We start from the raw sequence: 23,849 nt of genomic DNA, 5'->3' as shown, positions 1-23,849 counted from the left end.
TGTAGTGGGTCAATTTTGCCAGATTATACTGATGCTGATGTGTTATTTTGTTTTCATAACATCATATGTGAGTGAGTGGCCTTGACAAGAGGACATAGTAGTGCATTTGTAGTTCTATGAGCGTTTGCACATCTGTACATGAAAATGCACTTGATGACAGTTAGTTATTGATGTATTGAGTATATTAACTGTATATTACTGTAATTTATTCTATATTTTGCCAGACTATGGTGATTCTGGGATCGTGATGATGGGGCCCTTGAATATTGTTGCCCAGGGTAGAGCAAAGGGTTAATCTGGCTCTGCTGGTAGGCTATTATACGATAATGAAATATTTGGTGAAATCAATAGGGAAATTGACACGAAGCGATTTAATTCCTCAAGAGATTTTCATGTGAGCGGGAAACAGCTTCGCTTCATCCCAGTGATTCAAGCCCAACACAAGTGTCGCATACAATCGGTGCTTTGTCGGCCCTCTTTGTTGTTATATTAAAAATGATTAACATGTATCGCGCCGATAGCGTCGACGGTAAACAGCGCTGGCTGGAAGTCACGTGTGATTCTCTGTCGGCAACGCTGTGTCAGGCAGGCCAAGCGCTGATTGGCCGAGCCGTTCAGCTACGACATAGCCTGTCCTCTGATTGGCCTTTCAACCCTGTCAATCATTGTTGTCGCCGCCCTCTGATAATGCAGCATGGGCGAAAATACCAGAGCGAAGAGCTACAGCTGAGGAAGCAGAGCCTTGTACTGTTAACGTTTTTGGACGATTGAACGAAAGGTGAGCGAACAGACGCCTTTTGGATACACATAGTATTTGTTAGCATATATTTCCAGGAAGATGTAGTTAAACAAACAGCCGGGTTGCGGCGGTTGGACGCTGAGATGCTAACCCACATTGCAACATTGAGGGAGGCTCTCGCCACGTTAAGTTAGCTCGCTGGCTAGTTTGCTGCTGCTACTGTCAAGCGTAAAAGGGCAGAAAACGACACAATGGGCAGCGGGAAATTACCAATAATGAAACATAGGAGCATGGATGTTTCTATCGAAGAAATGACAATGTTTCTATCCAAACCTGACACCGTTAGAGTCGACATTACCGTTAGCTGTGGTCGATGTAGCGACCTAGCATTTAAGCTATGATGAGTGGCCCGAAGAGTTGACTCTAGCTGGTGTGCAGAGGCTGCCCGGCTGAGTAGAGTCGACATCGATAATAACGAACAAGGAGAACTGAAAAACCCGTAACTGTCTGGCGGCAAAGTTTTTGTCTAATACAACAATAACAAGCGAGGGATTTTAGAAGTGACAGCAATCTGTGCTGCCTTCAGGTGCTCTCTATAAAATCCATCGTTCGCATGTTAAGTCCACGAGTGGACGCTTGTGATTTGAGGTGCTTATTGGTTATTATGTAACATTAAAAAGCCTTTCTTTATTGTTTCCTGTCGTTGTCCTTTAAACATTAACTGGTCCAGCATTAAGGCTGCATGATTTGAAAAAAAATCTAAGTTATGACGACTATTTTAACAAATATCCTATCCAATCCAATCCACTTTATTTATATAGCGCAATTTTAGCAAGCACAAGGTTTCCAAAGTGCTGCACAACATTAAATAGATAACACAATACAAAGGGATGTAGAAAACAATAGAACAGTAAAATACAATAAGATAAAATAAATTAAAAATAGAATAAAAGAAATAAAATGTAAAATGTACTGCCCGCACAATTAAAATATGGATGTATACAAATAAATAAAAATAAAATAAATATAAAAACATAAAATCAACACTCTACCTGGTGTTAAAAATACTGCAATTATGACATGATTCACTCTATTGGAGGGAATTAATATGTTTGCATTATAATTTAAAGTTTTATTATCATGGTGTGATTGCTTTTATTTATTTATGTTTTGTTTTTTTACAAAGCAAATATTTTTCCCAGGCTTGTAGAATATCATTTGTAGGCCAGGACATCATGGATCATCACAATACTTGATTCAGATGGTATTACATTTATTACGCCTTTAACAAATATTACCTCCTGCACTTTGTATAATGCATTTGTTTGTAATTTTGATGAAATTTCCATGATTGTGCAGCTCTATGAAGCACCTTTATGTGTGCCAGCACCACAATTGCGTTTAAAGTTGTATCTTTTTATAAATCAACCATACTTCATTAATAATCTATCTGCTCTCTATGAATGGACATCTTAAAATTGTGACATCTTGCCTCACATGGTCCACTTTGTTTTTGTCTGTTGTGATTACAATAACATGTCTCACTCTGTCATCCAGAGGTGAAAGTATCTACGATGATTGATGTTGACAGATTGTTTGTGTTGCTCGGCCCCTGTAGTTGCTGCAACACAGCGCTGTATTTAGAAGATAACTTCTAATTAGCAATTCTTTTTTCTAGTCTATAGGTTTGCAAACTAAAACTAACTAAAATGCCCTGTGCTGGCAGACTTTTCACATAGCCCACACTTTCAATTGCATTTTTGAATGAAATTTAGAATTAAATGAAAGAAGAAACAAATATTACAAAAAAATAATACAAAATAGAAAAAAATCTTTTTGAATCTCAGGCTCCACTAATATATTAAACTTGTGGAAACACAAGTGTACAACGCAGCTGTTAACACTGAATTCATTTTAGGATTGGACAATGTACATATTGATATCTCTTATTTAAAAAGAATCCCGCAAATTTTGCAACAAACAAGCCTATCTCTCATTTAGACTCTAAGTCCACTTAATTGATTTTTGTTTTTACCATTTGTGTGTACTGGCCCTTATGTTATGCGCTGTTGACATATCAATATTATCTGTATTTAGTCATAAACCTAGGCATGTAGCAAGGTTTGCGCAGATGTACTTCTACAAGTTAAAAAAAAGCAGTGACACCTCCACTGATGTCAGTGTGAGGAGTACCCCCAAAATATGAGGCAAGCAGATCATAGCATTTATAGCCAGTGTATAGGTTGTTAGAGGACATAAAAGTGAGGCTCCTTTTATATTCATCTTGAGAGGTCATTGCATATTTAACACACAGACATTGCTTTGAACAGTTGAACTTGAGAGAGGGGATATATCTGAATGCAAATATGTATTTAAAGGTGGTATTTATATATAGATTGCTAGCCATTTTTTAACATAAAAAGGTGTCTCACGTTACCTGATGTAATTTTATACTGTATATAAGCTGCAGTTGACAGTTGTGTACTGCAGGACCAAATACTTCATAGATAATGCATGGATATTCGCACCTGTAGCCTCAGATAATATCCATACATAGATATCATTATTGGTTTGGTGTGGGCAATGTATGGGGGAAAAAATACAAATCTCACAAAAAAATGTTTAACAAATAGTTTTATTGGTATTGTAGGGTTGACTATTGGTGTATTACAGAATATTTGCACAATAAAATATTAAAAAAAAAAACCCCAAACATAATTAATGTGTATATTAAGATAAAAGAAGGAACGGAAAAAAGACACCACTGACAATATTATGTTATCCAAAATCCAACACAATATCCAGTTTTATACCTTTATCAATATAATATTGATATATTGCCCAGCCCTACTACTGGTGAATGGCTTATATCATCTTACAACATCAAAAAAATCCCACCTATCCCTGAAATGAAAATGTTTCAGATAATGTTCTCATTGTTGCTGCTAAAACATTCAAAATGCAAACATAAACAGTTTACTAATATACTTATTAGATTGCTGTGATGCAATAATCTGATTAAACACTGTGTTATGGTCAGTGTATCAACATTACCGTCTGGCCTTGCAGTTGCATCACTGCAGTTAGCCGTGTCCCTGTGGGCTGAGTCGTTTTTAGTTGTATTAGCTGCACGTGAAGGTCATGGTGCCCTTGTGCATACAATGCATGTTGAGCCCTCCTTCCCTCCTCATGACGTCACTGCCCACTCTGATGAGCACAACTCTCGTGGTGCTCCCTGCCTTTAGTGTTTTAGTGTCGCACTGTACCATCCACATGATGTAATGCCTTCACTTTCAGGAGGGCTTGTTAGGTTTAGGGCACCTCAGCTACATCCGGAGTAAACTGAGGCAGGAGGAGACTGAATGATTTGTTTACTCACTCCTCGGTCAGCTTTGAACACATTTTGCCAGCCTGCTGCCTTTTGTAGAAAATAACACGTCAGAAGTCATTCAGTGGGCTGACTCTGGCAGACGGTTGTTGTTATCTACACTGAAATGGTCCTTTTAGTGCACTCAGCTACACTGTATTTAAAGTGACAACATTGCAACCACCATTGCCAATGTTTTAATTTTTGTTGTCTTTTAGTCTTTTTTTTTTTTTAAAGCTCTCATATCACTGATAGTCCAGATAACAGTAAATTATCCACATATTTACTGATGAAAATGACAATAAAACCATTGATACAGGCAAAATACATGATTACAATTTGACCTGGCAGTTAACAGTGACTGTTTGCACCTCATGTGCTCTAAATGCTTGTCCTCTCCTATCTCATACACTCTCCGCCACCCTGTGTTACCAACGTCTGCTGTCTTGCATAACTGTGGGGACAGCTGCCAAGGCCCAGCTGGCTCCTCAGATGCATACAGTGCTTATATCTTTTGTGAAGCCACGTCAGGATATGTGGCCTGGAGAGGGTGTTATTTGCCATTTAAGTCATTATCTGAGAGATAAATTTAACATTTATTTGATTAACTGAAGGTTTACTTTTGGTCCCGTTGAGCTCAGAGGACTATTAACACAGTCATGATGACAGCTCAAGTCCCAACACCGTGATCATGTAATAGAAAAAGGCAGCCAAGACACTTTGAGGTGCTTTTTTAAACAGGATGTAGACCTAATACGATGACATTTGATTGATTGGGGAAAATGAGCGTTATTTGTTTTGTGCAGATTCATGTCTTCATAGACACTAACACTCAGTCCCTACTTTCTCTGCAGTGATGTTCCAACAATGCCGATAGTGGATAAACTCAAGGAGGCATTAAAACCTGGTCGAAAGGAGACGGGTGATGAGGGTGATCTTAACAAACTGTTGGCCTCTTCTGCCAAGAAGGTGCTCTTGCAGAAGATAGAGTTTGAGCCTGCCAGCAAGGGGTTTTCCTATCAACTGGACAGCCTGAAGAACAAGTATGTGATCCTCAATCCCAGGAATGAGGGCGCTACAGGCCAGAAGGCCACAGAGCCCGCCCAAATAAAGAGGCAAGGTAAGCCCTCAAGTTGAAGTGAAAAATTAATTATAATAGTTTGACGTAATTTATATATTCACCTTGTGTGCTTTGCTGCCATAAAAGCTCAGTTTCTGTTTTATTGTTCCGATGATGCCACAAAATTGACTGCACTCCTCCCCTCAGTCTCAGAGAACGTCGTTGGGGGCCAGAGCGATGGCATCCCTGCCCCACAGAAGATGCTCTTTCCAGGGAACAAGCTCACCCTTAAATGGGAGCGTGTGTACAGGGTGGGAGCCGGTCTCCACAACCTAGGAAACACCTGCTTCCTCAACTCCACAGTGCAGTGTCTCACCTACACCCCGCCGCTCGCCAACTACTTACTCTCAAAGGAGCACAGCCGTGCCTGTGAGTATTTGAATTGCGCTCTTATTATGCTGCCAGACTCGCAGCATTTCCACTCTCTATTCAAATATATTTACACCCACGTGGTTCTACGTTTTTGAAGTGACTCTAACCCCTGCTACTGCTACCTCGCATGCCAACACATGTGGCTGAATGTCACTGTGGAATGTAAGCCAAAGCAGCTGAAGAACAAAAACAAAAACGGCTGCTTCAGTCGGGCAGTTTGCTCACACTAAGCTTCATTCAGGCTCTGAGACATTCGGTGGTCTATGATTTACTCACTTAACCTTTTTAACAAGCCAAGAAACAAAGACTTGCTGACCTGGAAGTTTCAGTGCTGTAGGTTAAATTGTAAATCGTACCTGTAATGGTCTGAACCAGCAAAACCAAGTAGCGGATGCATAGCTTTGAGTATGTTTTCATTTCATTGAAATTTGTGATATTGTATTATTGGCAATGAAGGCATTGAAATGCCACGATTAAGCCTTTAAAACACCACAATTTAATCGACCATATTTGGTATGAAGGTCAAAACCTGTTTGATAAAGATGCCACAACCATTGCATTGTCAGATTTACATGGTACAGAATGTGGGGCTAATTCTTTTGACTTTTTACCAATGTGCACTCAAAACTACCTGGAGCAGCTTAATTAAACAATATTCCAAATTCATTATTTTTTTCCTCATCCAATTTTCACCTGTAATATGTTTAAAAAAACATTTGTTTTAAAAATTAAATCAGAAAATAATCAGCACGTTGCTTGTGTTTAAATGTGTTTTTCCTTTTCACTATGTGGAGGCACATCAAAGCGACTGATAACCTCTGAGAGTTTTAAATTACATTGTTTTCCATTGCATTTGCTATGAACACAAAGTTTTTCTGAATCCAAATACTGTCACAATAACACATTTCTGTATTCTAATTTTGTGAATGACTCTGATTTTCTTTGTTGTTGTCTGTGTTTTTAGGTCACCAGTCAGGCTTTTGTATGATCTGTATAATGCAGAACCATATCATCCAAGCCTTTGCCAACACGGGCAACGCCATCAAGCCTGTCTCCTTCATCAGAGACCTGAAAAGTAAGACCCCCAGCTTCCTCCAACACTGTGCGATTGTGTGAACAGTTTGTGCTCGCTAGTTTAAATGTAGGTTGTGTCAGGAGTCACAGACACCTGATTTTTGGTTGAATACTACCGGAGGCGTTATGACGCAACACTGGCCACAGTGTCCCTTGTGACAACAGCCAGTGACTGCAGTGGAAAAGTGGAGCGGTGACACTGCAGGCTGTGAATGAACACCATGTAGAGAGCGGAGATGAGGTGTGAGTTGCACCTTGACATGGCGACGTACTGTGCTGTAGTCTCACAGGAGCACCCGTCCCCTCCCTACCTGCCTGCCTGCTACTTCCTTATGTGCTGCTGCAATCATGTCTCCACCTCCTGCGCCTCTTTTTCTATCTCTCCCTCCCCCCTTCATCCCCCTCCTTCCCCAATGCCCTCTCTGTCTCCTTGTGACTGCGGGCTGAGAGGAGCAGCTTTAGCACAAAAATGTACAGTCCACCCTTTTCCCTCCCTTTCAACCAGGACTTAGATATGTGACTGTATGTGGCGTTTGTTTGGTTTCTCTTTACATTCATCTAGCTAGTGGCAACCCCCACTGTTACAAATGCCCCTCCACTGCTACAACAATGAAAATTCATTCAATGGAAAATTTAACATCAGTGCCTTTTGCTCAGCATGGCCCCCCCAAAATACAAATGCAGCGCAATGTCATCACACTAAAATAAAGAGCTTACTCAGGGTTCTTACAAAGTGTTAAAGGTGGGAAAATGCTTATATTTAAAGGTTATGTTTTCTCGGTTAGGGATATGCTTGAATTGAAATATTGTCTTGGAAAAAGGCCTAATTTTCCAACATAAACTTGCATTTCACCTACATAATAATGCCTTATGTAAACCAAAATGTAACAATCCTGTCTTCAATATTTGTTTGAAAAAGCAGTTATTCTTGTGTTCACTCATCATTTCTAGCTGGTTATGTCCTCTGTCGACCCCTTACTCTGGAAATTAGCAAACATTAAATAATCATGATCAAAACAAACAAAGCAAACATGAGCTGTTAAAATGATCAGGATGACCTCTGCATGTTGATTGCTGTGGATAAAAAGGATTTTTGCAAACTCTATTTTTTGCAATTGCATTTATAGTACCAATTTAGATTTGATTTGAATATTTACTTTATGCACCTTAATAGTGCTTGAAATTGAATTTTACTCTTCAAAAGCTGTACGAACCCCGCTCACAGCCGGTCCTTCACAACCAAAATTAAACCGCAACCATCCAGTGATACAGTATGACTGCAGAGAAGATATCTTCAAGATGTTGTCTCTCCCCATCCCTGAGAAGTGCCCTGCACACGTCATTAGAGCCTGGTGTATTATTTCTCTTTCCCACTCAGAGGTGACTCACTGTCATAAATGCGCAGGGATGCTATGCTGGGAATGTGGTATGACCACATAATTCTACCATCTCACACTTTCCCTTTTTCCCCCATTAGCAAATAACAGTCGAGGCAAAGGGTTTAGAGCTGCATTATCTGGAATGTGAGACTTTTAGATGAGCCGTCAGTGTGCTGACATCACTAAGTGACCGTAAGCTGCTTATGAGGTCATTGAACTGTGACATGTCAGAGATACATGAGCAACTAACTTACAGCAGCTGCAGTAAAGTGTACTCTTTATATTTTACAACATCTTACATAATCTTCACTGCTTTGTATGACATTTGTATGTAAATGTGCCTATTTGCTATGCATGCACATCTTGAATAGTTAAAAACTACATTATAATTTGCTATGCTGTAATCCTATGAATGATTTTTTTTAAATACAAACTGTCTAGTTGTCAGAATTGTGTATAAGAACAAACACAGTTTTTTGTATCCTTTAATTCTGTCAGGAAGATGTCAGGTTATGAAGTAGAGCACTTGTCTTTTATTGAGCCTCTTCTCTGTTTAGCAGAAACTTATTTTTAGAGAATACAAATGTTGGTGGAACAAAGGGTTGTTAATGCTTCCTCCAGCTGCTCTGCTGTCCCTTTGTTGTCAGTATGTCAGTGGATTGTCTCTGGCATAATGCAAATATTAAAAATGTGGGCTTTCATTGTTTGTTGATGCAGTGCACATTAGATTCTGTGCAGTGAAAACCCCTTTAATGTTAAAGCAATGGTCTTTACTTGCTCAGTAAAAATGATACATATACTTGAACTATTCCGTTTCAGTAAGTGGTGTGGCTAAAATGTGCATAATTGTTACAAAGCCCCTAATTTTGTTAATGCACTCGGGGTTGGAAAAATTCAATTAGCACAAAGCTAACAAGCTCTTTTGTCTCCCACAGAAATTGCCAGACACTTTCGCTTTGGAAGCCAAGAGGACGCCCATGAATTTTTGCGGTACACCATCGATGCCATGCAGAAAGCCTGTCTCAATGGCTACCCTAAGTAAGGCTTTATTATTGTTTCTTAATTATTAAAAGTATGATTTTCTTTCTTTTTAAACTGCCTGGTTTTACTGGAGCCACCTCATGGTAGGGGTGTGCCACATTGTATTGTTCACGATATTACCGGTATATTTTATTAATGGTTAGAAAAAATATACATAGCATGATATTGGCAACATTCCTACTTCTTGACATAGTGGTTTAAGGGTTTCCCATTAATTACCTAGACTGTGGCTGCCCGCCAGAGTCTCATTTGTTGAGCTAACGTTACATTTCAAGCTACTGAAAGTATATTTACACTATTCATCATATAAAGTTATTTTGCCCCCCGACCCCCTAGATGGTTATTCTTATTACTTGCTAATACTTAAGAGTCAAGACTGAATTTATTGTATTTGGCAACTGTTGAGATTTGCACTTTACACAACATTTTATATTTTTATTTTGTTGTATGATTTTTATTTATTTATACAGACTTTTAAAAAAATCACACTTTCTATACATTTTTCAGTATTTTGTAATATCGTCAAGAATATCATTATCGCAAAAATACCCTGAAATATCGTGATATTCTTTTAGGGCCATATCGCCCACCCCTACCTCATGGCCTTTTTTTAAACGGATAGAAGACCCTGGAGTAGACCTAGAACACACTGGGGAGATGGATATATAATCTGGTTTAGGAACACCTCCCCCAGGAGGAACTGGAAAACATTGCTCGATAGGAGACATCTTGACTACCTTGCTTATGCGGCTCAGCCAGAAAAACCTGCAGAAAGTAATAGTAAAGTAATAAAAATAGATGGATGCCTGTTTTTATGTGAAAGTTATTTTGATCATTTTTTTTCTTCCTGTCCGTAGGCTTGACAGGCAGACCCAGGCCACAACGCTGGTTCACCAGATCTTTGGAGGTTACCTCAGGTCACGAGGTATTGACTTTTTTCCACATCAGAAATGTAGAAAACCACTGTCTCTAGAGAAGTCCACTTTTATGAATTTCCACATTTGTTGTTTTTGATATTGCATATTGATTCATTACCCAGCAGACTAGACTAATGCCAGTGTCAACAAATTTATAGTTTGCTAAAACAGCTTGCTGTAGTTCAATACTCTTAACGCTGCGTTCACACATGCAGATGCAAAGTAGTCAGCAAGCTCTAGCCTGTGTAACTAATGCTTTGTAGGAAAAAAACCTGCAGGTTTAGTGTACTGCTATCAAACCACATATTCTGTTGTCATTAGTTTTTCTGATGAAACTTATTTTGAACCTCCTGACAGAGCAAAATTAAATGCCAATTTTTCCTTTTTCTAGAAATCTCTGCTAATCACTTACTAAATGTATGTTCACACTGCTCCAAAGAAAGTACTTTGCAAGAGGACAAGTTAATTTCATATGTTTCTTATTTAAATCACATCTATAAATATTAAAAAGCAGCAAGTCTCTCCACTACTGAATTACTTACTGTTTCCTTCTAGTTGCAAGTCTCAGTTTGGTCGAGTAAATAATAAGTCAGTTCTGAAATGTATATATTGAAAAGAGTGCTCAATCTGTCTGTGTAAAATATCCCAGTCTGTTACATTATCAGATTGTATTTCTATAAAACTAGCACCAAGAGAGTCACATTTGTTTTTTTAATTTTGTCTTTCAGTGAAGTGCTCTATTTGTAAAAGCGTGTCAGACACATATGACCCTTACTTGGACATCGCTGTGGAGATTCGGGTACTTAAGATCTCAGTATAACCTTTCATTTTCATGGAAATATTCCACTTTTTTATTTTTTATTTACATGTATTTCTCTGCTTTTGTCTGGCAGCAAGCAGCAAACATTGTGCGAGCCCTGGAACTGTTTGTTAAACCAGACGTGCTAAGTGGAGAGAATGCCTACATGTGTGCCAAGTAAGCACGCAGATTTTTTTTTATATCTGCAGCACATTTATTTTTTTCTCTTTGTTTATTCACATAAGACATCCTTCTTCTTTTTTTTTCTGCAGGTGCAAAAAGAAAGTGCCAGCAACCAAGCGCTTCACGGTCCATCGAACATCTAACGTACTGACTCTTTCACTGAAGAGGTTCGCCAACTTCAGCGGAGGAAAAATAACAAAGGTCAACAAGGAACTCTCACACTATTGGCTGTTTTTAAAAGAGCTGTCTGCTTTTCTCTTTTTTTTTTACTGTGATCTAATGTTTCTGTCTGCCTCTCTTGTTTTTAGGATGTTGGTTACCCAGAATTTCTGAACATCCGCCCATACATGTCTCAGAGCTCAGGTGATCCTGTTATGTACGGCCTCTATGCCGTTCTGGTGCACTCTGGCTACAGTTGTCACGCTGGCCACTACTACTGCTATGTCAAGGTGAGATGAGTGGATGCACATCCTTTTTTATTATTATTATTATTTATGTCAAAATCTGATTTTAAGCATCCTGACATGAGCCGCCTTGTTTTCAAGAGTCAGACACATGACATTAACAGATGTCAAAGTAAAAGATAAATGAACATAAAGTAAAATTAAACATTAAGCTTAAGAGCTTAATATCTTTGCCAAGAAGTTTCCTATAGTGTAATTCTATCATACCTGGTGGATTATTAGAAAAAAAAACATGCAAAATGATGAATAGAATATATAGCTATTAGCTATTATAGCTATTAGCCAAAAATGTTAATGTATAAGCAACGTATTGTGTTTATTATTGCACTACACTGCTTACATTTATTTGTAACATTACTATTTCTAAGCATTCTAATATTGTATCTTTAGTTGCATAACTTGTAACAGTTTTTGTTGTGTTGTATGTAATGTTTTATCATTTACTTTCTACCACAATAGTATGATATAACAAAAATATAATATATTTCTTCAAAACTTAATTGTTAGACCGTTATAATAAGCAGTGTTTTTTTCTCCAAGCCAATTAAATGATTTAAAAATCACAGTTGCAACAGTCCTATTAATCCAATATGTCATAGAGCAGTTCTTCTTATTGATGTGCAACATTGCCCAAAATGGCCCAATAAATCCAGATAAATTAAAAAGATAGTGACCTCAGTATTAACTATATAGAAAAATCTTAAGATTAACAAATTCCTGTGGTCTCATAGTGTACAGGTGCATCTCAAATTAACTTTTCTATGATATTCTAATTTTTTGTCAGTAATTCAATTCAAAAAGTGGAAAGAACACATTATATAGATCCATTACATGATACATTACATAATGAAACATTTCATGTCTTAATTTATTTAATTTCTTCTAATTATAATGATTATGCCTTACATTTAATGAGGACCTAAAATTCAGTGTCTCAGAAATTGAACATTACAAAAGACCAATTTTAAAAAGTATGTTTAATATGGAATTGTTGGCCTCTGAGAAGTATGTCCACCTATATGCATGTAGTACTTGGTTGGGGCTGTTTGTGGACTTTTCCATTATTTTCTAATGTATCGAGATGCACCTGTATATTGTCCTGTCAACAGCTGTAGTGTCTATTGATTTTTTTTTACCTTTGGTGGACATATAAAGTCTAATCGGATCTTCAATGAAACAAGCTGTTTGCCTTGATATAGCTAAATAAATGTCCAATTCACAGATTTCAAAGCCTGCTTCATTTCAAAGTTTTGTCTCTTCATTGTTTCGTCTCAGGCAAGCAACGGTCAATGGTACCAAATGAATGATTCAATGGTGCACTCTAGTAACATCAAAGTGGTGTTGAACCAGCAGGCTTACGTGCTTTTCTACCTGAGGTAAGACACTGTGAAGGGCTGTAAGAGATCAAACAAAGTGTTGTCGGATATATAATCAAATAAACCAGAGTATTTATGTGTGTGTTAAAGGATCCCTGAAACCAAGAAGAACGCAGATGGACAGACCACCAAGCAGGGGATGTTGCATTCTGGGAAGAACAGTGCGTCATCTGAACAGATAAAAAGGGCCAACCTGAACGGGCCTCTCTCCTCCCCGCAGGTCACAAAGGTATGAGACAAGAGGACATGCATCCACTGCTGGACATGTGGACTGAAAGTAGGGCTGGGCTATATGGACCAAAAGTCATCTCCCAATATATTTAGTCTGAATATCGATATACGATATTTATCCCGATATTTTTTATCGCAAAGTGAGAGCAAATGTTGAGTCAAAGCCAAATATGACATGTCACAAGTAGTTTTATTGAAACCATTTATTTAAGCGAACATAAATACTGTATAACAACAGGAGTACCTTTTTAAAAAAAAATGTTTTAAATCAAAACTCCATAAAGTGCACATTTAAATAAAAAATATCTTAAATAAAAATAAGCTTATGAAATAAAATAGGCCAATCTTTTTCTGAACTAAATATATTTATGATTCATGATTTATTTAAGAAAAGAATAACAAACATTACAAAATAACTAACTATGACAAACCCTAGTAAGGGCAGCATTTATATATAAAGCAGCTTGCCTGGAGCAAGGAGCAAAGCGCAAATTTGAACTATATCGACATATGCGATATGGTCTAATTCCATATCAAATTTTAAAATATATCGATATATTTTTGATATTGATATATCTGCCAGCCCTAACTGAAAGTACATGCCTAGATTTTTAGTTCGAAATACGATACTCTTTTTCAGAAACTTGAGCCTGCACAACTGCGTAAGATCCAGTCCATGGATGGTGGTCTGGGCCTTCCCATTTCCAGGAACGGTGTGAGCTCTCAGCCACAGCCCAGACTTTCCAACTGGTCGTCATCCACCAATGGCCCCCCGAAGCTGCCAGGTGGACCCACGGTTATCGAGGAGCCTTTCAAGAAGCTGAAGAAGCCCTCTCCCCAGAGCCAAGCGCAGTCCCGCAGCAGCACTCCGACCCCCTCCAACAACGGGCTCAGCAGGACGGAGGGAGATAAAAAGCAAGGTGGCGAGGGCAGAGGCATGTCAGCGTCTACCTCATTTAAGTCTTTGTCTGACTCTTCCTCTGCCGACACCACTGACTCAAAGGTAATATTTGCACTAGAAACGCGCAGAGAGACACAAATCTTAGTTCAAAGGCAGGATTACTGCAGATTCTGCCTTTCATCTCATTTAGATGTGCACACATTGTGAAAAAGAGTATTGGAGTAGAGGAATTAGATGTGAAGGTATTAATAGTCTCATTGGGCCTCATGCAGCAACATTCTCTTACTTTTCTCATAAGAGGGGAAAAAAGAGAAGTCAACAACCCAGATGTGCTAAAACATGAGTTCCACTTGATCGCATTGTTTATCAGTATTGGTAACGCCCCATAAACTCTACATACAGGCAGGTGTTGTGCTGTGAGCAAATACTCTGGCACATGCCCAAGATTTAGAAGAGATCAAACCCAAAAACACTGTAAGAAGAACTTCAGCAGTAGTGAAATCGATTAAAACAAAGTAAATATGATTTTTTTTCAAGAATGTTAGAAAAGTATCTTATTAAAATGTATACAGCACAATTATTAAACATACATAATAACTATAGCCATCTATGACATTAATTAATCATAGCAATTTAACAACAGAGGGAATTGAAATCTGTATTGCTCACAATTTTTTTTTTTACACAACTGGTTGATTCTTTTGTCTAAAAAAAAAAAAAAAAAAAAATCAAATAATTTTATAATATGAAAGGTGCAGTCTTGAAATGGTCCTTTGCCCAAGGAATTTTGAAAATATTCCAAAACTCAAAGATAATCAGTTCAAAATGAAACAGAGAAAAGGGGTTTTGAGAAGGTATGGAATTGTTCTGTTCTCGAGAAAATACCTCCATAATTATTGATGACCATTTACTAACTGATTAATGAATTGTTTCAACTCTGATGCAAATGTAATATATTATGTAGAAGTGTGTGTGTGTGTGTGTGTGTGTGTGTGTGTGTGATGTAGCCGCCTTGAATGTATGTTTTTCTGTATACATGATGTATTTTATAAACTGTATGTGTATGTATGTATGGCACAGACATTACACAGGTTTTTATTATGACGTTTAGGGTGATTAATCTGTCTTTTTAATTCAAAAGTAGCTGCACAGAAAGCTAACTACATGATTGCCTTGCTTGTTTGGGCTAGGACTCCGTGGGTACCAAAAGTGCGCCAGTAGGAGAAACCCCCTCCACCCCACGGAAAGGCTCTAACGGCCTGGCTTCTCCAGCCAAGAGCGTGGAGCGCTCTCACAGCACGGAGGAGCAGAAGACGGCAAAAATAAAACCCCCGGCCCTCAACAACATCACGACTGAAGCCACCAGCACCATGTCACCTCCACCTGCCAAGAAACTGGCCCTGTCAGCCAAGAAGGTGAACTTCATTCCCATCCAGAGCAACAGCACCTCCTCTCTTAGTGAAAGCTCATGATACCTTGTTGCCTCACTCTACACTGCTATCCCAAATTTGACCATTGATTTCATTAAGTAGTTTTAATAAGGCAAGTAAACTCCTTTTCTAGTTTATTTTCTGCTGTATGTAATGTGTTATTTCTCCGTCTAATCAACCACATGGCAACACTTGTTTAGAGTTTGTCTTCTTTTCCTTCAGTTTGTTCTTTTTTTTCTAACCATTTCTAATTCTTCTCTGCCATACCCTTTCCTCTTTGTTTTCCTCCCTCCATCTTTTTCCTGACATCCCTTTTTAATCTTCCTCTTCCTCATTTGATTCTCTTCCTTATTTTTGTCACACTCATGGCTATTTTTTTTAGACCACCAAGTTTTTATTTATGTCGATAACTGCAGGCTCGCAGCTGGAGTCCGAGCAGCATTGATGCTCTGCGCCCTTTGCCACGCCAGCTGTCCAGTGACCCCACGCATCAAAATCAACTTAACCCCCTCACCTTTGCCTCACCTCCTCACACTCACAGGTATGAACTCAGAACCCCACATCAGATAGGAAACGCACAAGAAAATGCAGATTTGTCCATCTCAAATGAAAACGGCTGAGTAAGATCAGATATGACCTCATGTTCTTTTCCCAGAGCTAGTCCATTCCATTCAACAAAAGTCCAGTCATCGCCTTTTGCCCACTCAAGTGGATCCATCAAACAGCAGAGCCCTCAGAAACAGTCCCTTCTCTCCACACTGCAAAAACCAAACGCCAGCCTTTCTCTTAAAACCAACGGGCTTCACAGTGCCGTCCCAAAGAGCCCCAAGTCTTCCAAGAACCTCAGCTCCTCCTCGGTCCAAGAACCAGACCTCAGCAGCGCTCCAGGTCAAAAGCTCAACCAAAAGAAGAAGAAGAAAAAGAAGCGTCGGCATTCCGAGGTGGAGGCCGACCCAGAGCCAGTGACGTCCCCAGCTACAGCGACGCAGGCCAACCCCGAGGAGTCAGCCAGTGAGAAGAAGAGGAAGAAGAAAAAGAAAAAGCGAAAGAAGGAGCATGAAAATGGAGAGGAAGTTAAGGAGAGGGAGTGCGTCCTGTCTCACCTGGACACATCAAACCAGGAAGAGGAATGGTGTCAGGGCGGCATGTGGAGTCTTGCATCCAATACAGATACAGAACAGTCCAAGCAAAAGCTTCAGATAGCCGGAGAACAGGAGAGGGACTCTGTAAAGCTGAAGAAGAAAAAGAAGAAGAAAAAGAAGATGCAGCTGTTGGAGGCTCAGCAGGACAAGACTTCAGTGCCCTCTGCATCAGAAAGGTGGGTAGAAGTGTTGGGTTATTTTAGGTATACGTGTGTTTTTGTTTCCCAAAACTTAACTTCCAGCAGCAGTTTTTGAATAGAAATGAATTTCTATTCAAAAACTGCTGCTGGAAGTTAAGTTTGAGCTCATAATTTTGAAGAAGAGGCAGATCACGTTACTGTAACATCGAGGCTGAATCCAAATGTTTGAACTTCACACTTGCAGACTGCTGAGAGCTCTCTGACCTCTGAATCCACAATTTATCCAGTCAAAAAAAAAAAGTAATACCCAGTTTATTTAGTCATTGCTGGGTCCTTATTTACAAACACTTCTGTATTTGAATTTGTGTAGCCTATATGTTGTATAGAAATGTCGGAATATCATGTTGTGAGTCCTGCACAGGGTTCTGGAAATTCATGAAAATTTCAGTGTGGGTTTTTTTGAGGTTTGAAAAGGACTTAAAAAGGGCTTGAATTTGAGTTTGGAAAATGTGTTGGAACCCTGGCTGCAGTGAACGCCGTATGTATGATTGTAGTTATCACTTCATTGCATCACAGAACGTAAAACAAGCCTTCAAGTCCGGAGGGTAGACATTTGGATTCAGCTCAAGTTGACTTGCAGAAACCCCCACAATGCACTGAGTGCACACTAAACTTACTGAACGTACTTTCCCTCCCAACAGCACTTCTGAGATAAAGGCCACAGTTGTTGAGAATGATACAGGAAATTTGAAAATATTGAAAAAGAAATTAAAAGTGAAGAAGAAGAAGAGGCTAAAAGAAGAGGTGAGCCTGTGGGAGGAGAGCAGGCGATGCTCAGACAGGCAGAACAATGAGCCCGAAGCAGTGGAACCCCCTTCCAAAAAGAACGCCACAGAGAACGGCAAAATCAGTAACAAAAGCACCGGTAAGTGGGCGTGCACATGGTGTACGGACATAAAAATAAGTATGCATTCATACTAACAAACTGCAAGGAGAGAAAAATGCGATCTTGTTCCCATGCCAACACCGAACATACAATAGCACTCTGTATTGATTAGTCATTTGCTGGAAATCACTGCATTACTACAGCCTCATTTATGCCAAAGCATTTCACAAAGAGAGCATGACTCACTACATTTTGAGAATGCCAGATTTAATCTATTTTTTATCAAACATTTTTTTTTCCAGCCAGAGTGGTAGTGTGGGACAGCAAAGTTAAGGACGGCTACAAACGCAGCCAGGCGCCTGCAGCTGAAGTAAGTGAGTTAGAAGACACCTCGACTCGTGCTGCTCCTGTATCCTGGGACGGGAAGAAGACGAGCGGGGTCGTAGAGGAGCTGCTCAGGAACGCCACTGATAAGGCCTATGGAGCCAACGGTGAGACACAGCGCGTAAAAGTGGTTCCTTTTTATGGCAGTACTTTGATAATTTATAGCAAAATATGTTTTTATATGCATTTTATAGGTTTTGTTTGTCTTATCTAGTCCTCAGTTGGGATGGAGAGGTCTCTGCTATTAGTAGAGATGCTGTTGAAGATGTCCGCCAAGCCAAGTTTGACACTGTGATCGACGAGTGGGATGAAGAGTTTGACAGGGGAAAGGTAAAAAAAACACAAGCAGTATAAGGTCATCTTCAGTTTTACTTCTGCTGGTCTTAATGCCTGGTTCAGACTACAAACTATCAGCCCGATTATAGCCCGGCCCCGTGATCGTAGGCTCTTGGCTCGTAGTGGAATGAAAATGGGCGTCGGCCAAGTCAATAGATTATTTTTTATCTTAACCCGACAGAAAAACCAGAAGGTTAGAAGTTTGGTTCAACTGTGACTTTGACCGATATGGCGAAGTAAAAAAGGAATTATGCAAGAGATAAACATAATGTAGACGCTGTGAGGTGGAACTGTGAAACCGAGGAATAGTCAGACTTTTTTCTTTCTTGTTTTGGGCTTTTCCAAACACAAGCCAGCATCATGCACATCACTATTGTCTGTTTACATTCTTCTTTCTAAATATCTGTTCTTGGCACCTCTTTCGACCAAGCCTGTTCCCGGCCAGTGCCCAATTGCGAACCAGTTCTTTGGTTTCCACCGCCAAAGACCGGCTGGGAAAACTGGTTCGACAGCGGCACCAACTCTCTGCTGGTCTTATGTCAGGGGCTGGGGGCGGGTTATCTGACCAACAAGACCAACTCGGTGCCGTTAGAGAGACCAACTAATACATGTATCATTCATTTATTTGATTTGTTTAACTGCAATGTGATTGATATGGGTGAGCTGCCGTGTTGGCGGGTGATCGCTAGCGTGCTAACATTAGCCGGCGAACGCTAGCGTTAGCTTACAGCAAAGTCCAACATTAACATCTTACGTTCAGTATTAATAAGAATGTATTTGGCGTCCAGAGTGATTAAAATGAGCAGATGTGTTGTAGAGACATGTAGTCTGCCGTTTTTATTATACTTGCCGAGAGGGCAGAGACATATACAGATGTAAACAGTGACGTAATGACGTGGCTCTAGAGCCTGTGGAAAAGCAAACGGGTTCAGAGCTGGTTTGCAAGTTGAACCAACTGTGAACCAGCACTAGTACCGGCTCCGAATAGGCCCTGAAACTGCTTCGGTCTAAAAGGGGTATGACTAACTAACTTGGCTAACTAGCTAACAACAGTTGCATTAAGCAGCAGGTTGCTAGCGGTTACTTTAGCAACAAGTAAAGCTAAATCACCTTGGTACTGTATTCCCAGCTGTCAAACTGGCCCTACTGGTGATTGGAAAGAATTAATGCTGATCTACCAATTGCAAGTTTTTGCTGAACAGTGTTAACAATCGGGGCACACCTAATACTGTGTAGTCTGAACCCAGCATGAGGCCCATTGTTGTTCTCGCTTCAACTTCTCCCCCTTTTTTTTTTATACGAATTAACAGGTGAAGAAAATGAAAAACTATAAAAGAGAGAAGTGGAGAAGTGGCAGCAACATCTTCCAGAAGATCCAGGACAGGCGGAGCAAGTGGTCTGTAACACCTGGAGGGAAGAGGGTTTTTGGAGTCCGTCGCTGAGAGTCCAGATTCCTGTTGAGGTCATGCTGACTGGAAATCGAGACAACAATACTGTACACCAAACTTCTGCACTCTTTTTTTAATTTTAATTTTTAACCTCTGTCTTGTGTTAAGAGCCAAATTCAAATGAATTAGATAGGAGTTAAATCCCTTCAATCTCAATTTTAAATGAAATTTTGTCTTCAGGCTTCAGTACTGACCAATTCTATCCCCTTTTAATCTGAAAACCACAGGAAGTGGTTCAAGCTTTTCTATGCATGCAATACTAACAGAATCCCGACACCTCCGTATCAAATGGATAACTGTATGTTGGCCTCCTTTGAGCCTTGGTTATTGCCCCATGAGTTTGAAAATTAATTACAACCTACTATATTTGAGCTGAGTAGACTAAGAATGAGAAAGTATATCTGCAACTCTTTGGCTCTTTGAAACTGTACACACTCTCAGAGCATAATTCTGCAGAGATAAGGGCTCAGTTGGACATCAAAAACATAAAACATTCTCCTGAAATAATTCAATACCAAATGAAAAAGATCCAAAACTCTTTAACATATATTATTTTAGATTTCTGTATGATTTTCCTATTTTATATCTTTATCCGCCGACCTTTTATTTTTTGCTGCAGTGTCTGTGCCATGTGGCTCGTTTTTAAGGACCAAATTTTGCCTGCATATTGTTGGTAAAATTTAACTTTAAAATTGCCACAATTTTCTTAATATGCATGTCTAAATTGGTTAGATGATTTCTAAGGTGAATTTTGTTCTTAGTTCTGCTTTTTTTTTTTTTTTTTTTTTTTTTGGTGGTGTACCCTTTTTTGTTCCTTGACAAGTTCAGTTTATTACAGATTTAATGTGGATTAATTTTAGACCACAAAAGAGTTTAACTGTTTGTGAAAGTGTTGACATTGGACAGTATCAGTTTCATCATACTGTATCTCTGCATTTACCTGGAATTTATCGTTTTCTGAAAACTCATAGTGCAATGTGCATTTTCCAGAGTAGAAGTTGGGGTTGTTGGGAGGAACTTGGACGTGAGTAGTTGTTTTCTACCATGCACCTGTTTAACTATGTAGCTCATTTCATCAGTCCAGCGTTCAGAAGCTCTCAGTCTGGAGATTTGACCTTTCACAAACTGTTCACTTCACTAATGTACTGAAATAAAGGGGTCACGTTTTATACTTCAGGCACTGTGTTAGAATGGGACTGCCACATGCTAATAATTTCTTTTCCCCTTGTATCTTGTATCTCTATGCAATTTTTCTGATGCTCATGCTGGTCACCTAGAAACTGGGCGAAGACTCAGGAACCCAGACATCCTGTATCCCGTCTTCATCTCTGATCAGATTCCCCCTGTTTCATATTGAAGTAGTCCCCCTCCCGGGACCGCCATTTTGCATCCTGTACATCCTGTAGAAACTGTTTTATACAAAGTATTTCAGGTGTGAAAACCATGGGATCATCTTGCACCAACCCGGGCACAGATGTGTAGAGAAACTAACGTTGTAACAAAATGCTTTGCCAGCGTAGAAGCCTGTACAGTCCATCTTGTGCTACCCGTTTCCCTCCAACGCTGTAAAGATTTGCCCATGCATTTCTTTTCATTCTAGAGATGTTGCCTTGAATTGGCTATTTAAAAAAAAGAGTATAGGATTTAATGTTATAAATACATAATTTAAAGAAAAGACACAGATCTTTAATGTGCTACTAATACTTGGGTCAGTTGGTGGATGTTAAAGAATAACTCTGCAAATGTGATAGCTCATTTATGTGTAAGATGAGTTTTCTGTCTTCATGCAAGACCTTCCCTATGTCACTGTAGTGTGTACAGTACAAGAGAGACTACAGCAGTCTAATTTCCATAGGACGTGTTTGTCGGCTGTGAAATCGACGTAGAGGGTGTGACTCTCAAACTGACACCGAGGAACATTTACCAGCGTGAATGGACGGTCCACATGTTTGCATTGATGGCTCTATATTTTGCACCACCTTTTCTGACCAGGGAAGAGTCCTTTCATAATGAAAGTGGCTCTTACCACACTATAGTTAACTATAAAGGTGCAATAAAGTTGTGACTTTTGTGAGCGGATTGTGTATTTTTTTTTTTCTGTCTCCTGCTTTGAGTGAATTTTTTTTTTGTTGTATTTTGGTATAAAGTTATGACATCCTATAATCCCGTCTTCAGTTCGCTATGGATGCCCATTTTCTCTAGTAAGAACAAAATATGAAAAATTGAAATTGATGAAAAAATTAGGTCATGAGAAACTTTATCAAACTTAGGACAGTGTCTCAAAATGGACACCTAGAAAAATGACTAAGTGGATGCTACCTCAATATTGAAAAAAACATGGCAAAATTTTTTAGTATCATAAAATTATTTATTTTGACATTATATGCAATCCTATGATTATTGATGCTAAATAATTTCCAGAAAGTTTCTCATTATGACTTGCAGAATCTTTTTCTTTTTCAACATATTCACAGAAATGGGCTTCCGTAGTTAGCACCATAAAAAGGAAGGTAAGATATCCTCCAGATGTGCAGTTTTATTCTATAACGATCAGCTAAATCACATTTGTTAATTGATACTGTAAGAGAAGGGTAAATCCATTGATCTATAGAAATGTATTGGGTCAGTTGTGCTGTTGTGGGCTTGTGTTACATTTAAATGATAAAAACAGAAGTTGCTGCACTGGTGTCTATGGGTTGAAATGTCAGGGCTTATACTCTTCAGGCCACGCCCCATTCAGTGATGTCATAACAGGTATTTTACCTTTGAAAGCTGAGGCCAAATACCTACTGTGATTGATAAGCCAGAAGCTAAAAGTAGCTATAATTTAGATTTGTATAAGAACAATGTATGTAAGCCTGTGTTGTATGTTCTGGCTCCTGTAGAAACATGGTGGGCTCAGTGGAAGAGGGTTGAGTCTAGATGGTTACCTAGATCTGCCAAATATGGTAGCAATATGGTTAAGGTTAGCCATTGACTTACAATACTTATGGTGAGGTACTCACTTTGAATGGTTAAATTCAGCCTAAGTCATCAGTCAACAAGGGTTTTCACAAATCCAGGGTTACCATCTAGACACAGCCTGAAGAGGCAGTTCTTAATTTCAGGAGATTATACACAATGACCACATGCTATTCTGAATATTATATTCAGTTTCTGACAATACATCAGAAAGGTGATTTGTTTGCACAACTTGCTTCTGCTGCCTCCAAGTGGCCAAAAACATTATTAGTAATTGCAGGTCTAAAGAGCAATGCAGCAGATATTTTCTGCTTTTTTTTTATTTGACGTGAACTTTATGCAAAAAATATCGGGGATTTGATGTTTTTAATTTTTAATTTAAACATAAATATTGGACATACCTTCATTTAGTGAATAATAAGTGTGAAAAGTTGATTTGTAGAACACATATTTCCCACCTTTAACAAAACTACAAAATGCATTTTTTTGTCTTAATGTAATGAACCGGTATACGTGCTTTCATGAGCAGTGTCTCATGAGCAGTGACACAGCAAATTGCATAAACCACACCAGTCTTAAGCAAACATATGGCCACATACGGCCCGCACCCTCACTTAAAGTGGCCCTCAGTACAACTACATGCATTTGAGTATGAAATCTTAAAAGTGCAGTGTAAAAATGCACAAAATTACTTCTTGCAATTAATGTTGGTCTGCTGTTCTTGCACTGAAAAACTCACATAGTAAGTCACACAGTGGGAGCATAATCTCACAGTTTTGATAGCTTTCTTGTTTTTAGCATTAGATATTGACATAAAAACACAAGAGAACGGTTTCACTTTGGCAAATTTACATTTATGGATGTAAAACTTTGCAAAGGATTATTTAGGCAAAGTTGTTGGATAGAAAGAAGTTAGAGCGTGACATCACATCTGGGATGGGCGGGGCTAACATGTGCACCGGCTTCTCTGGGTGCATATCAGCAGCCAGCCAACATCGACACACACATTTTAAACGGCAACTGGGGACAAACAAAACAGCAACAAGCTGAAAAGTACCCCCATAGAGTGTAAGCTACGAGAATACTCTGAGAGCCTGTCATCAAGTAGAAACCTGGGAGGTGAGCAAAGGCGGTAGAAGGAAGAAGAGACCGGAAAGGA

General features: G+C 39.1%; 1 protein-coding gene across 1 annotated transcript; it reads left to right on the top strand.

The window, feature by feature from the left end:
- The first annotated feature begins 670 nt into the window (after positions 1 to 670).
- On the top strand, positions 671 to 21,803 carry usp36 (ubiquitin specific peptidase 36). The gene is made up of 20 exons (XM_059348021.1): positions 671 to 778; positions 4,961 to 5,226; positions 5,374 to 5,595; positions 6,563 to 6,673; positions 8,987 to 9,089; positions 9,950 to 10,017; positions 10,738 to 10,808; positions 10,903 to 10,985; positions 11,081 to 11,192; positions 11,300 to 11,440; positions 12,731 to 12,831; positions 12,922 to 13,060; positions 13,703 to 14,065; positions 15,154 to 15,378; positions 15,810 to 15,934; positions 16,049 to 16,711; positions 17,377 to 17,600; positions 17,864 to 18,052; positions 18,160 to 18,275; positions 19,592 to 21,803. Exons 2-20 carry the CDS (start codon positions 4,974 to 4,976, stop codon positions 19,721 to 19,723), a joined length of 3,441 nt encoding a protein of 1,146 aa, XP_059204004.1. The 5' UTR covers positions 671 to 778; positions 4,961 to 4,973; the 3' UTR covers positions 19,724 to 21,803.
- The last annotated feature ends 2,046 nt before the right edge of the window (positions 21,804 to 23,849 follow it).

Source organism: Centropristis striata, chromosome 13, assembly GCF_030273125.1.
Source record: "Centropristis striata isolate RG_2023a ecotype Rhode Island chromosome 13, C.striata_1.0, whole genome shotgun sequence".
In the NCBI taxonomy this organism is placed as follows: Eukaryota; Metazoa; Chordata; class Actinopteri; order Perciformes; family Serranidae; genus Centropristis; species Centropristis striata.
This window is presented reverse-complemented; position numbering and strand designations above follow the sequence as displayed.

Coding starts and splice junctions, on each gene's coding strand:
- usp36 (XM_059348021.1), top strand. CDS start 4,974: ATGCCGATAGTGGATAAACTCAAGGAGGCATTAAAACCTGGTCGAAAG. Junction 12,832..12,921: donor TACGTGCTTTTCTACCTGAG/GTAAGACACTGT, acceptor TGTGTGTTAAAG/GATCCCTGAAACCAAGAAGA. Junction 18,053..18,159: donor TAAGGCCTATGGAGCCAACG/GTGAGACACAGC, acceptor TGTCTTATCTAG/TCCTCAGTTGGGATGGAGAG.